General features: G+C 42.6%; 1 protein-coding gene across 2 annotated transcripts in view; it reads left to right on the top strand.

The window, feature by feature from the left end:
• The window catches only part of cbarpb (CACN subunit beta associated regulatory protein b), a 34,899-nt gene extending 23,970 nt beyond the window's left edge, over window positions 1-10,929 (top strand). For both annotated transcript variants that reach the window (XM_088349463.1, XM_088349464.1), the window contains exons 7-10: window positions 1,281-1,415; window positions 1,500-1,737; window positions 3,864-4,041; window positions 6,173-10,929. In XM_088349463.1, the coding sequence (XP_088205589.1) occupies window positions 1,281-1,415; window positions 1,500-1,737; window positions 3,864-4,041; window positions 6,173-7,643 (2,022 nt within the window). In that variant the 3' untranslated portion in view covers window positions 7,644-10,929. The remainder of the gene's footprint in view (window positions 1-1,280; window positions 1,416-1,499; window positions 1,738-3,863; window positions 4,042-6,172) is intronic.
• The last annotated feature ends 1,347 nt before the right edge of the window (window positions 10,930-12,276 follow it).

Here is a 12,276-nt window from a genome sequence, read left to right as displayed (position 1 = left end):
AACCTGCTTATTGGGGATATTAGGGGTTCAGTGTCTTACCCAAGGACACTTCGACATGTGACACGGACAAGCCGGGATTCGAACTGGGATCCCTTGATCCCAAGACGAGCGCTCTACCTCCTGAGCTATCTGACTATTTAGATGCCTTTACTCTTTTAGCTAGCAATCTGGCTCCCTTTTACTTTTACCTGTTTAGCTTTCTAACTACGTATCAATCTATTTACCTAGCCATCTGGCTAAGTTCCTCTTTTATATCAAACTGGGTGCCCTTTGCACTGAACTCAGCAAGAAAAAGTCTGGAGACCCTTTCTGTAGAGTAAGTAATTTCTCCTGAAGTTTAACTTATGTGTGAACTAAGCTAATGTAAATTTGAAGTAAATAGTTTAGAGAGTTATTCGAGCCACTAGTTTGGCCCATTTAACTTTCAGTCATAAAAGCACCAATCACAAATAATTTTTTTCTGTGACTTTTATCACTGACAAAAAGTCGCCATCTTGCTTCTTGCACATACTTTGTGCCTTTTTGAGATGGTGCTATCTGCAATACCCGATCTTTTTCAGTCAGTCAGCTAGTATAAACTGACATAAATTCCATCGTTCTACCTCAACAATACACGCAGAGTGGCTACGTCACACTAGTTCGAGCGCACAGGGGGCGATGACTCTTTGCACGACAACGCCATTCAAAAAAACGTCAGAAAGAAATGCAATGGCAAACCAAAGCCACCGGAGAGCAGTGTCAGCGTCATTTTTAAGCAGACTTATTTCATTTTGCTTCATTTAATACGTGGTCTATCAAGTTACACTGCTGACAAACGTTGTAACGATTTGAAGCATTTACAAGCACCTCTGGCAAAATGTTCTTATTTCTGAAATGTGCTGTCCGGAATTTTGAAATATTCTACTCGGTGATGCCATCTTCTGGCCTAAATCATCATTGGAGCCTCTGTCAAGCTGCTTGTGTGGCACATGCAAGAACGTGCTCAAATAAACTTGTTATTCATGTTTTTGGTATTTGGGTTGGTCTTTGGACTGGATTGGAAACCGTCCTTTTCTTGCTTTCACAATTGTCATCCTACACTAACAAGCAGTGCAAGGATTAGCATGAAATCACTTTCCTTATGTTTTCATTTCTTCCTTTCGAATCAAACCCAAATGAATACAGTACAAAAAATTACTGTAATGTATCGTTGACAAAGCACACAATATTTTGAACTATATTGGTTTTGTGGTAGGATTATGAATTAACAAAACAAAACTGTTATTTTTAACCCCGTTCAGCCAATGCTGTGCCCCCTGCCGCAAACTGCACTGACCAGCTTGAGCCCCAATTCCAGCTCCGCTCTCCCCGGAGACGCCTTCAACTCAACAGTGGTGGAGACCAGTTATACTACTACTGAGACAAACGGAGGGTCTGTAAGTTACCTTCAACTATTTTGTCTGGAGACATAACTATAAAAGGTATTCTAGGGAAGAGCCTGACTATTCCCGTTTCCTCAGACAGAGATGATCGTGCCAGGTTCCCTTGGCCGGGGCTGCAGCGTCAGCACAGGAGGAGAAGCAACCCCGGCCAGTGCTGCCCCTCCTGCGAGCAGCGGTCCAGGAAGCCAAGGCCCAGTCCAGCATTTCTTCAATAAACTGAGGCGCCATGCCAGCCTGGAGGGGGCCGGTCCCTACTTCAAGATTAAGAAATGGAAGCTGGACAGCAGCCAGAGAGCTTCAAGTCTGGACATGAGAGGTAAGGATCACTTCATTGAGTAGATGGATTCCTGTAAAACAATCTTATTATCTATTTGAAAATGGGCCAACACTCAAAGGTCAGCAAGGCAGAGTTATTTCCATAACTTGTCATATAAATACAGTAGAACCCCGGGATATGACATCCCCATGATACGATGCTTTCACTTTACAGTGTGGAATAAAATGTTTTTCGAAACCTTTTAATGGTATTTTTTCCACTATAAATTATTTTGCGTGCCCATACAACTTTCTGGTGTTTGTGCACATGAGTGTGAGTTTTCTCTCTAAGATGCCTGTCTACTATTGGTTTGTATCATAGGCTGAACTACCTCCAGCAATGCCTTTCTTTTCGTAAAGGCTCTGCTAGTTATCGTGATACAATACCGTATTTTTTGTACTATTTTCATAAATGCCAACATTTTGACATTAAAATGTGGTACATTTTTATTGTGCGCTCTATTTTTAAAAGAATATTAAAAAAACAAGTGTTTGTTTGAAACTGGAAGCGGCTAACTTTTACCAAAACAGAAATCAAATGTGATCCTTGGAGAGGTTTATTCATGTGCAAAGACTTCAAAATAACACAGTCATAGACTAAAATATTAGTCGCGAGTCAATCTATGTGTTGCCATTTAAATTTGTAAAAAAAAATTCTTTAATGAAAAGCGCTTGGCATTTTTAAAAAAGTGGTAGTTAAACGTGTAAAGCAGCGGTGTCAAACAGGCGGCCCGTGGCCTGAATCAGGCCCGCTAAGGGATTGAATCTGGCCTGCAGGGCAACGCTCAGATAAGCGCAAGAGAAAAATCAGATGCAGGTTAAAACTTGATGTTGCCAAAGCCAGGTGCCTCTTACAAACGCTGTACTTGTAATTCTCTCTCGCTCTCTGTCTCTTGCTTGCTCTCTCTTTCTTCTCATTCTCTCTCTAATTATTGTTATCTATTTCTTTATCTCTCTCTCTCTTTCTCTATTTCTCTCTCTCTTTATTTCTCTTTCTTTCTCTCTCTTTCTCTATTTCTTTCTCTCTATCTCTTTTTCTCTTGTTTCTTTCTCCCTAATCTAGCAGTCTGGCCCCCGAGAGAAATTTTGTTTGGCTCCCGAGTTAAAATGAGTTTGACACCCATGGTGTAAAGCAAAGCGGCAGTGTTAGCAGGTATGCTGTATATATCCTGAATATATGTATATTCTATTGGTCCGAAGATGCTAAAGGGAGAAGCAAAAACGTGATCACCGTGGAAATTAAGCTTGTGTTAATCAAGAAATACAAAAAGGCACACAAATCGCTACCCTCGCTAAGTTGCAAGGTGGGTATCAATCAACAATCGGAACTATGATTAAAATCATGTAGGCGATTAAAGCAAGGAAATCTTCTAAAGTTATGAAAATCCTTACAAGTGGAAGTTTTAAAATCAGTTTTTAATCAGCGTTTGCCGTCTTACAAGCCCTGTCTGTCTGAATACATCTGCTACTCTACTGTACGAGCTTAAGTAACATTGCAGTAATAGATAAATAAAATGACATTTTTCTTTTATATTTACTGTATTTATAATTGTATCCAATCCTATACACGTATATCATCCATAAGTAGTAGTCCCAGTGTATACAATTTTGTTAGTTTCATATTTTTATCTAGGGAACTGGGTGTTCAGTCCTAATCATTATAGTTTTCTTTCCTGTTATTCGGCAATTTTGCCTTGCGACCCTCACCTCAGAACGGGTTAATGTCGTATCCCGGGGGTCTACTGTAAGAATAATTAATTCCCTTTGTTCGCTTGAGAGGCTTCACTCCTATACCCCAAAAAATGAACCGGGTCGCTGTGGTAGTAAATTCCGAAAGGCCTTCTGGTTGTTTTGACTGTTTGATATGCACAAACACACAAAGAACAGATGGCTTGGTGACTCAAAGTTTGGATGTTCCAAGTCAATTTAAGCCACTGAGCGAATCTTGCCTGCTGTCACAAATAGCCAAGCGCACAGAATCTATTCCTGGAGTCTTTCTGTCAGTACACTGATGATCCCAAGATCTCCTTGAGATTCCTTCCCAAATGAGGGGAGATTGATAAGGTATTAGTTGCAACCCAAATATCACTTGACTTTCTAATCTTCTTTTGGTTTTCTGTGAGTCAGGCTCACCAAAAAGAAGGCAGTTCCAGCGTCAACGAGCCGCCAGTGAAAGCATGGACCAGGACGACGACGCACACCACATTGACCTCATCCAGTACATGGCCCGCACCCAAAACATTGCCTTTGGTCCCAGGCGGCCTTTGCTCTCCCCTCAGCCTGCACCATCCCCTTCCCTCGGCAGGTATCTTTAATTCCCTTGCCATTCATCCTGTCCACTGCTTTGCTTTGCAATCATTTTCTCCCAAATGTTCAGCGATGATATGAAAAAGGTTCTATGTTTCGATGTTGTACATTTAAACAGGTCAGTAAATTCAGTAGACTCCCGGGATGAGACATTTATCCGTTCTATGGTGAAGATCGCAAAGTAAAATTGTCCTGTAGTAGGGGAAGAGAAATCTATTGTTAGGAACCAGAACAGGATCAGGACCCAAACGCGCGACGCTCTCACACAATCCTTTTATCTTACAGGAAATGGGGAGTCATGCACGTTTGGCAGTAGTCTGGCGTGAAATGATAGAAATCTAGAGGTCGACGAGACCGATACCAATTGCCCAAACAGATATTGGACAGATGGGGTTGATACAGGACAGGACGGAGCGACAGGATTGATAATAAAACAGGATATCAAAAATAAACAGGACAAAAATAGACGGGCACAAAACTGGAAATCGATATTAAACAAGACAAAAATAAGAGGCAACAATACCGGACTGGAAATACCTACAGGAAAACATGACCGAGTCAGAACCCAAGTCTTGCGGGGCAGAGGTTTGTTGACGGACTGACAGAGGAATAATTAGAGCACTGAGCTTAAAAAGACGGAAAGCCAATCTGTCAATGAGCCGCAGCTGGCGCCACCCGGGCGGGCCAATTGGGCACCATGGCAACTGTGACAGAAATGGGCGGAGCCAATTGGGCACCATGGCAACCGTGACACACACAGGCTGGACCAGTTCGGCGCCATGGCAACCATGACAGGAATTTCCATCTATCCATCCATCCATCCATTATCTGCACCGCTTATCCTCAGTAGGGTCGCGGGGGCGCTGGAGCTCATCCCAGCTATCTTTGGGCAGTGGGCAGGGGACACCTTGAACTGGTTGCCAGCCAGTCGCAGAGCACATGAGAGGAACTTTATATCCTTTAAAAAAAATGCAGTGTTTTGCAGTTACACTAACGCACTACGTCACATCGGAATATTGATTAGATTTCGGTCAATCTTGCAGCCCCAGTAAGTACTATTTATGTGTAAAATATGTGCATATGATTAAACAAAAGTGTAACAAAAAATACATGTTAAGGAAAATTGACATTTTACTTACTTTACTTTAACCATTTACGTCATCTTTGCTGCTCTAGTCGACTGGAGTCAGGGGAAGATGCAGAAGAAATGGCGACGGCTGATTAAAAATAACGTTGATTTTAAACATTCCACTCTTGTGATTTGAGTGCCCCATTCATACTTCATAATAAATACCAGCTTTGATTCCATGTTTTTCATGTTTTTGCTTCTCCCTTTAGCATCATTGCAAGCCTTGGGAGCCATAGCGGACAAATTGAGAACACAATTTTTATGTAATGTATATCCAGAGTATATATTCTTTCAAAGCTCAAAAGACATTGAACTGAATGAAGAAATAGAAAGGCATTGTGGGCTGTAGTTCAGCCCATAGCATTTATTGATGCCGCGACACAAACCAATAGCAAACCAGCATATTATAGCTCAGTAGCCTAGATGGTAAGGCGCCCGCTTTGAGACTGGGAGGTCTGTGGTTCGCGCCCCGGCCGAGTCATTCCTAAGACTTAAAAAGTGGTCGGCGGCGCCCTCTGTTGGCTGCGGCTGCATCGGCTCGCTACAACGGGTCAGGTGCAATCGACATTTCGTTCTGTGTACATTGTTACACAGAATGACAATACAAGGAAATTATTATTATTATTATTATATTATGACGCCGATCAATAGTACCTGAGAGACACACGAAATCTGCAAAGTTTGAATTTTGTCCATTTTTAGGTACGCGAGTCATTTTGTTGATATCATATGGTGGAAAAGAATCTGTAACGAGGGAACCAAAAAACATCTTATTGCACACTGTAAAGTAAAAATGTTGTGAGGCGGAACGGGAACTTAAACATGTCACTAAATTCTGCAGTACTAAGTGAATGAACATGCTACAGCAGCCATTGCAAGTCATGAAAATCATTCTGTGCCCTGTGAAAACAGCCGTGTCACTGATGAATGTACTATTTATTCAAGTTCTTACACTCATGCTGCATGTTTGCTTTTCCTCCCTACTCTTACGCAACCACAGGGTAGAGGTAGAGGTGATGGTGGAGCCCACCAGTGGCCATACCAGACCAGGGGTAATTGGCCTGTCCCCTGATCCCCAAGATGAAGGTCTTTCCTTGGGGACAAGGGAAAGCGCTGAGCCTCCAGCACTCCAGGATCCTCAGACACTTTATAGAGACATTTGGACCTTACGTGCATCACTGGAACAATATGCTGCCTCTGATCAAAGCAGCAATAACGATAGGAACTCTGTCTGCAGCGATGCTGACAGTGTGTGTACAGAAAAAGAACGAGAAGAGCTCCCCTGTTGCTCATCTCAAGATTTAGGGGATGAAACAGAAGGTGCCGAGGATGACAAGGAGTTTTTGCTGTACATGGAGGAGACAATGGGGGCAAAGGGTGCAAGGAATAGGAAACAACAAAGTACTGAATCTGAGCGAGGTGGGAGTGACAGTGAAACCAGTACTCGTAAACTTCTCCAAATGGACAGTGGGTATGCATCAATAGAGGCCCCTTCCCGTGGTCCTGAAGATTTGCGGGTGTTTGGATGCATCAGCCCAAAGGAGAGAACTGCCCACGAGAAGAGACGACACTTCACCAAGGCGGGGCGATCAGGCACCATAGGTGAAAGCTTTGAGTCTCAATTTTATGAGGAGGAACAAGATGTGGACCAATTACTGGTTGCCAGTGGAGGAGTTTCAATGGAAACCAGTGTGGATCCCCAGTCCTGGTTTCCATACGGCCAGATGATCACTCCTCGAGAGGTTTCACAATCAACCCCTCAACCCCCAACCTTTCATCGGAGAGACTACAGCATCGATGAAAAAACAGACGCCCTCTTCCACGAGTTTCTTCGTCACGACCCTCAGTTTGACCAGCAGGAGTCTCCGCTGAGGAAGCACCGATCTCGGATCCATCTCCGAAAGCAGTGGCAGCGACACAAACAGTGGAGCGACCCTGGCGTCAGACACTTCCACTCGTCCTTTGAAAGACAAAGAACTCCTCTACGTAGAGGTGACAGCGTCAACTGTCCGATGGAAACCAGCTATCACAGTATGCTTCCCCGTATTGTTAGTGCACCTGATGAGGAGACCAGTGACGGCAGTACCGTGGAACCACCAAAGATAGAGACCACAACTCTCAAAGGTGCGGGGCAGGAGAAACAGCAAGGTTCTGTTGACGACCAGGCATCATCACCACATCTCCAAGTCAGCATCTCGGAGAAGGACGAAGGGCAGAGTGAGATTTTAGAGACTCAAGAAGAGAGCAAACTCCTCGGACACTCCTTAGAACCACTCGACGAGCGGTCACCCCTACAGCCACCCGACTTAACGGGCTACGGCCCACAAACCATCACGGCAGAGCTCACAGACAAACTGACCACTAACTTGAACGAAAGGCTATACATAGGCCTTCGGAGGACCAAGGACACAGCAACTGAAAGCGTGACGCTTACGGCTGTCCATGCCTCTCCGGATCACAGTCCAGTGTAATTCCACTTTTTTTCACGGAAAACCCCTTAGCTACTGATTGCACAGTTTTTATGTTTCCTGAATAATTTGAAATTAGATGAACAAAGCATTCAGTCGGTACAATTAAGTTTAGTTTGTTTAGGCCATGGTTTGAGCCTTAAATTCTGATTGGAATAGAATGTAACAGTATTACCCACAACTGAAAGTTCGGTGCTGCATGCATACAAACGGAAATGCGAACATTTGTATAATGGTAGTTAGTCCGGAAATGGCACTTTTTCAGTCTTTTGTTGTCGCACACAAGTGATCGGCATCTCTGAAACAATCTCCTGATTCATACTGCTTTGTGGTAATGAAGGTTCTTAAAAGGGACAAACGTTTTATTTATGAATATATGATTATATATTGTATGTGCGCCCACTAGTCACAGAAGTGATGTAATTTGCTGTTGAATCTATATTCCACTAGCACAAGATTAATAGCGAGTGTTCAAGTTTAAAAAAAACTTGGACATTTGATTTCTCTTATATGTCATTTTCTAGATCGCAGTGAAATGATTTTTAAATTGATGCAGTTGAACACATTTATTTGTATTCTGTTCCTGTCTTCTAGCAAGTAATGTTGAGTTCAGGACTTGTGTAGCTATGTTTGAAGTAAAGTGGTTACAGTGTTGCTTAATCCCAAATTTAAGTTATTTTATCACTAGTTATTCTTAATGCCACTGTATGAGTTGTTTGAAGCCACTATTCAACACTGGTTTTAATATCAGTGACTCAAAGATAGAATATACGGTATGTGCCAAAACCTGTCAATATGTTCAGGTCAAAGTAGTTGTGCTGATGCGGTCCCTCTCATTATTTTATTATTGTATTGTACAACATACATGAGTAAAGTATCACTTTCATTATAAATGTCAGGACCAGAACGGAAACAGGACCCAATTGCGTAGCGTTTACCACAAGTTTTATTGAAGGAAAGAGGAAGGGCTGCGCCCACGATCCGGTGTTCGCTGGACGCGGGAAGCAAGTCGCTCTCGTACTCTGATTGTGATCTGAACACGGAAGTGGATCGTCCTTACCGAGCGATGGCGGTGTCAGGGACGGAACAACTGCTCGGTAGTCGGGGCTGGGAGAGCAAGGCGTGGTCGGTGTCGGAAACGAGTCATGAGCCAGAATGGGAGAGTTGACGTAGTGGGGGACAAAAAGAGGTCGTAAGCTGGGACGGGAGAGCAGACATGGTCAGGATCAAAACAGGTCGTAGCCAGAGACAGAGGGGAACAAAAACGGGACAGGTGGGAATCAGGGTCGAAAAAGGCTTGCCGAGTATACACTGAGGTTCGGAGATGGACTGACAACCGGGGACTGACAGGACTGGGTTTAGGTCGGGACAGGGAGCCAATCAGGACCCGCGGCGGTTGGCACCAAATGATCGGGCACAGGTGAATCTCATCGGTAATCATGACAATAAAACCTTTTACACTTTCATGGGTAGTCAGCTTACCAGTTCCAGCTAGTGCTTGTTTTAGAGCATGATGTTAGATAGAAAAACAACGTTTTCTAAACAGCATTGGGTCTGTTCACATGCAGGCAATTATCGAATTGGACATTTCTTGAGCAGTCCGAATGAATCGCCTACATGGCAAACAAATAATTGTGTATAGATGGCGTTTGTGGTAAATCCAATAACAAGGGCAAAGCAGGAGTGACCCATGCAAATACAGTCGATGTTGCATTGAACTTTTGAAATTAAATGAAAGATTATCTGATTTATATCACTCAGCAAAATCAACAAAATATCATGCTCAATTGCTCCAAAAGTAGGCTACATTGCTGAGGCCTGTGTGTTTGCAAATTGTGCTTATATGGGGCCAGCCAAAAGCAAAGACTTGCACGATAAATATGGATACAGCTGTGGCCTTTTCACCTTTAGCCAGAGTTTGTGTATATCATTTGTCTCTGTGTTATGAGTCCCTCAGTGCTTTTAGGAATAAAAATATCCCTAATGAGAGGAAATGCATCTGCGCACAAGCAATCCGATTACTCTTCTGCACGAACAATCAGAAAATGAAAGGACGCCAATCATTACAAAAGTGTCAGGACCAGAACAGACGTGGTCGAGATCAAAACAGGTCGTAATTCGGGACAGGAGAGCAGACATGGTCGAGATCAAAACAGATTGTAACGGGAGACAAACAGGAGCAAGAAACAGGGCATGCAAAAAAGGGCTTGCCGTGTAAAAACAGATTTGCAGACGGACTGACAAAAGAGGACTGACAGGACAGAGTTTAAATACGGACAGGGAGCCAATCCGTCAACAAGCTTCAGCTTGCACCACACGGGCGGGGCCAATTGGGCACCATGGCAACCGTGACACATGAGCGGGGCCAATTGGGTGCCATGGCAACAGTGACAAATAGGGATTACTTGAATTTGGATTATAACTTTAATCAGATAATTAAGCATGTTTACTTGGATTTACATGATCAGAATGCTGGTAATATTCAATTTCCAATCAGATTATTGCCCTCTTGTAAACACACTTATTGATTTTCTATAAGAATCTACTTCAATGTTGTTATTTAGGGATAGGTGCTTTGACTGTAAAAGCACTAAACGTGGTTCCATGTTTTAATTAGCTTACACTTCACATATTGTAGGTTCAGTGCTGGTCTCACGGAGGTTTCCAGTTTTGTGATAGCAGTGAGATGAAAGGCTCACTCTCACGGATGTATGCGGTTTCTGTTGGAATTCAAGATGGGCATGACTTCTTGTGCATGGGGCTTAACAGAAAGGGCTTTATTTGCCTTGCAGCTGACATCCTTGTTTTCTTGTCTGTGTATCCTCGTCTGCTCCTGGGAAAAATAACAGCAGAGGTGATGCCTGCCAACTTACAATGTAGCCCACAGACAATCAATTGGATTCTTCTTGATCTCTTTGCTTGATTATAAGCCTGGTTGGATGATAAAACATGATTCCCCCGGGGTTCCTGCCTCGTGCGCAGCGAGGGTAGCCTCTGCAGAGCGTGGTGTTGAATATAAATCACCACAGCAGAGGGGAAGCCCTCCTTTCTTGTCTCCTTTCTTTGTTGAGCCTAATGCATCGCGCCGCATCTGCGGTTTGGGTTTTAGGGATAAAATTCCCCGAGAGTCAGGATTCAGCATGCTGGTACTAAAATAATCAATCACCATTTTTGATTTTTATGAATTTGATTGTAAAAACCGTTTTGTTGAAGCAACGGGTCACATGAACCTGGAACATGCCTGGAAGGCTTTGCTATGAAATAAAATATAAGGAATATTTGCCTTGCACTTGTCTAATGACCAATTCCTCTCAATGAAAGACATTGAGGAAGGACACCAGCACAAGGGTCACCAAGGTGTAGCCTCCTTAGAACACCCGAGTAGCACAGGAATAGCTCACTAGAAGAAGGTCATTGTGATTTTATATGAAATCTTATTACTAATATAAGAGACCACTCACATGATCAATGTCTTTTCATACATAGCCTACTCCGAACAAAATCTTTTTTAAAACAATTTTATAATTTTTAAATGTAAATCAATGCATTTGTACAGCTTTAGTGGTTGACTGAGCCTTTGTTTACAACATGGTAATAACATCATAATAGCTTAGTAATAACACCATAAGTTATGATTTTAGAAATGCATATTAAATTTGTAGCCCTTTGGCTACCATTTGGGCTAATCAATCATTTAAATTTAGCTCCTAGCTTCAAAAAAGATTGGTGACCCCTGAACTGGAGTTGAGTGGTGCTGAACTCAATGTTGACATATGTCAAGTACTAATCTCAAACCATAAAAAGACAAGTAATTATTTACACGAATATATTAAAATATTGACGCATATTTAGGAAAGCTGGAGGAACAATCTGGGAGACCCATGACAAGATTTGGCCTTTTGCAGACTTTGTTACAACACTAGGCCATTTTAACATAAAGACAGTATTTGGAAGAGATTGTCATCTACTGGCCCGGCATGCACACAACATTAATACTTTCAATGATTTCTGTCATTACATACTTTCAGAAATAAAAATAAAATCAGAATGGTGAGTACCAAAACAGACTCATCTGCATTTGTCCTAACACAACCCTGCTGAGAAAAACGTACTAACAAGCCAAACCAATCACTTGACCTTCTCGTGAGAGGAAATAAACGAAGCTCGTCTCTCTCTTTGATTGGGCGCTACGGTGAAGGTGATACTCCTTTACAGCCAGCCCAGATTAGATCTTCACCACTCGAGGTTGAGTGGACTCAGAAGCTCATTAGCAGAACAATAGCGCTGATGGAAGGAAGTGATTTCAAATAAGAAGCCGGCGCAGCGGCCTCTTTATTTTTTTCTCGGCTCCCCGAACGAAACATTCCCGACTCAACGTTTTTGACGTAATGCAACATATTCTCTCTGACACATATGTCACAACTACTTTAAAGACAGAAAATGAGTATTGCTTTGAAAGGATGATGACTCATCTGTGCTAACAATAACCTATTTAAAGGACAAAAAGCACTGGCCATTGGGAATACACGGAAAGATAGATAGATAGATAGATAGATAGATAGATAGATAGATAGATAGATAGATAGATAGATAGATAGATAGATAGATAGATAGATAGATAGATAGATAGATAGAT

Source organism: Urocampus carinirostris, chromosome 12 (assembly GCF_059441175.1).
Source record: "Urocampus carinirostris isolate Australia breed hairy pipefish chromosome 12, RoL_Ucar_1.0, whole genome shotgun sequence".
NCBI classification, from domain to species: Eukaryota; Metazoa; Chordata; class Actinopteri; order Syngnathiformes; family Syngnathidae; genus Urocampus; species Urocampus carinirostris.
Note: the sequence above shows the minus strand (reverse complement) of the source record. Positions and strands in the feature narration are given on the sequence as shown.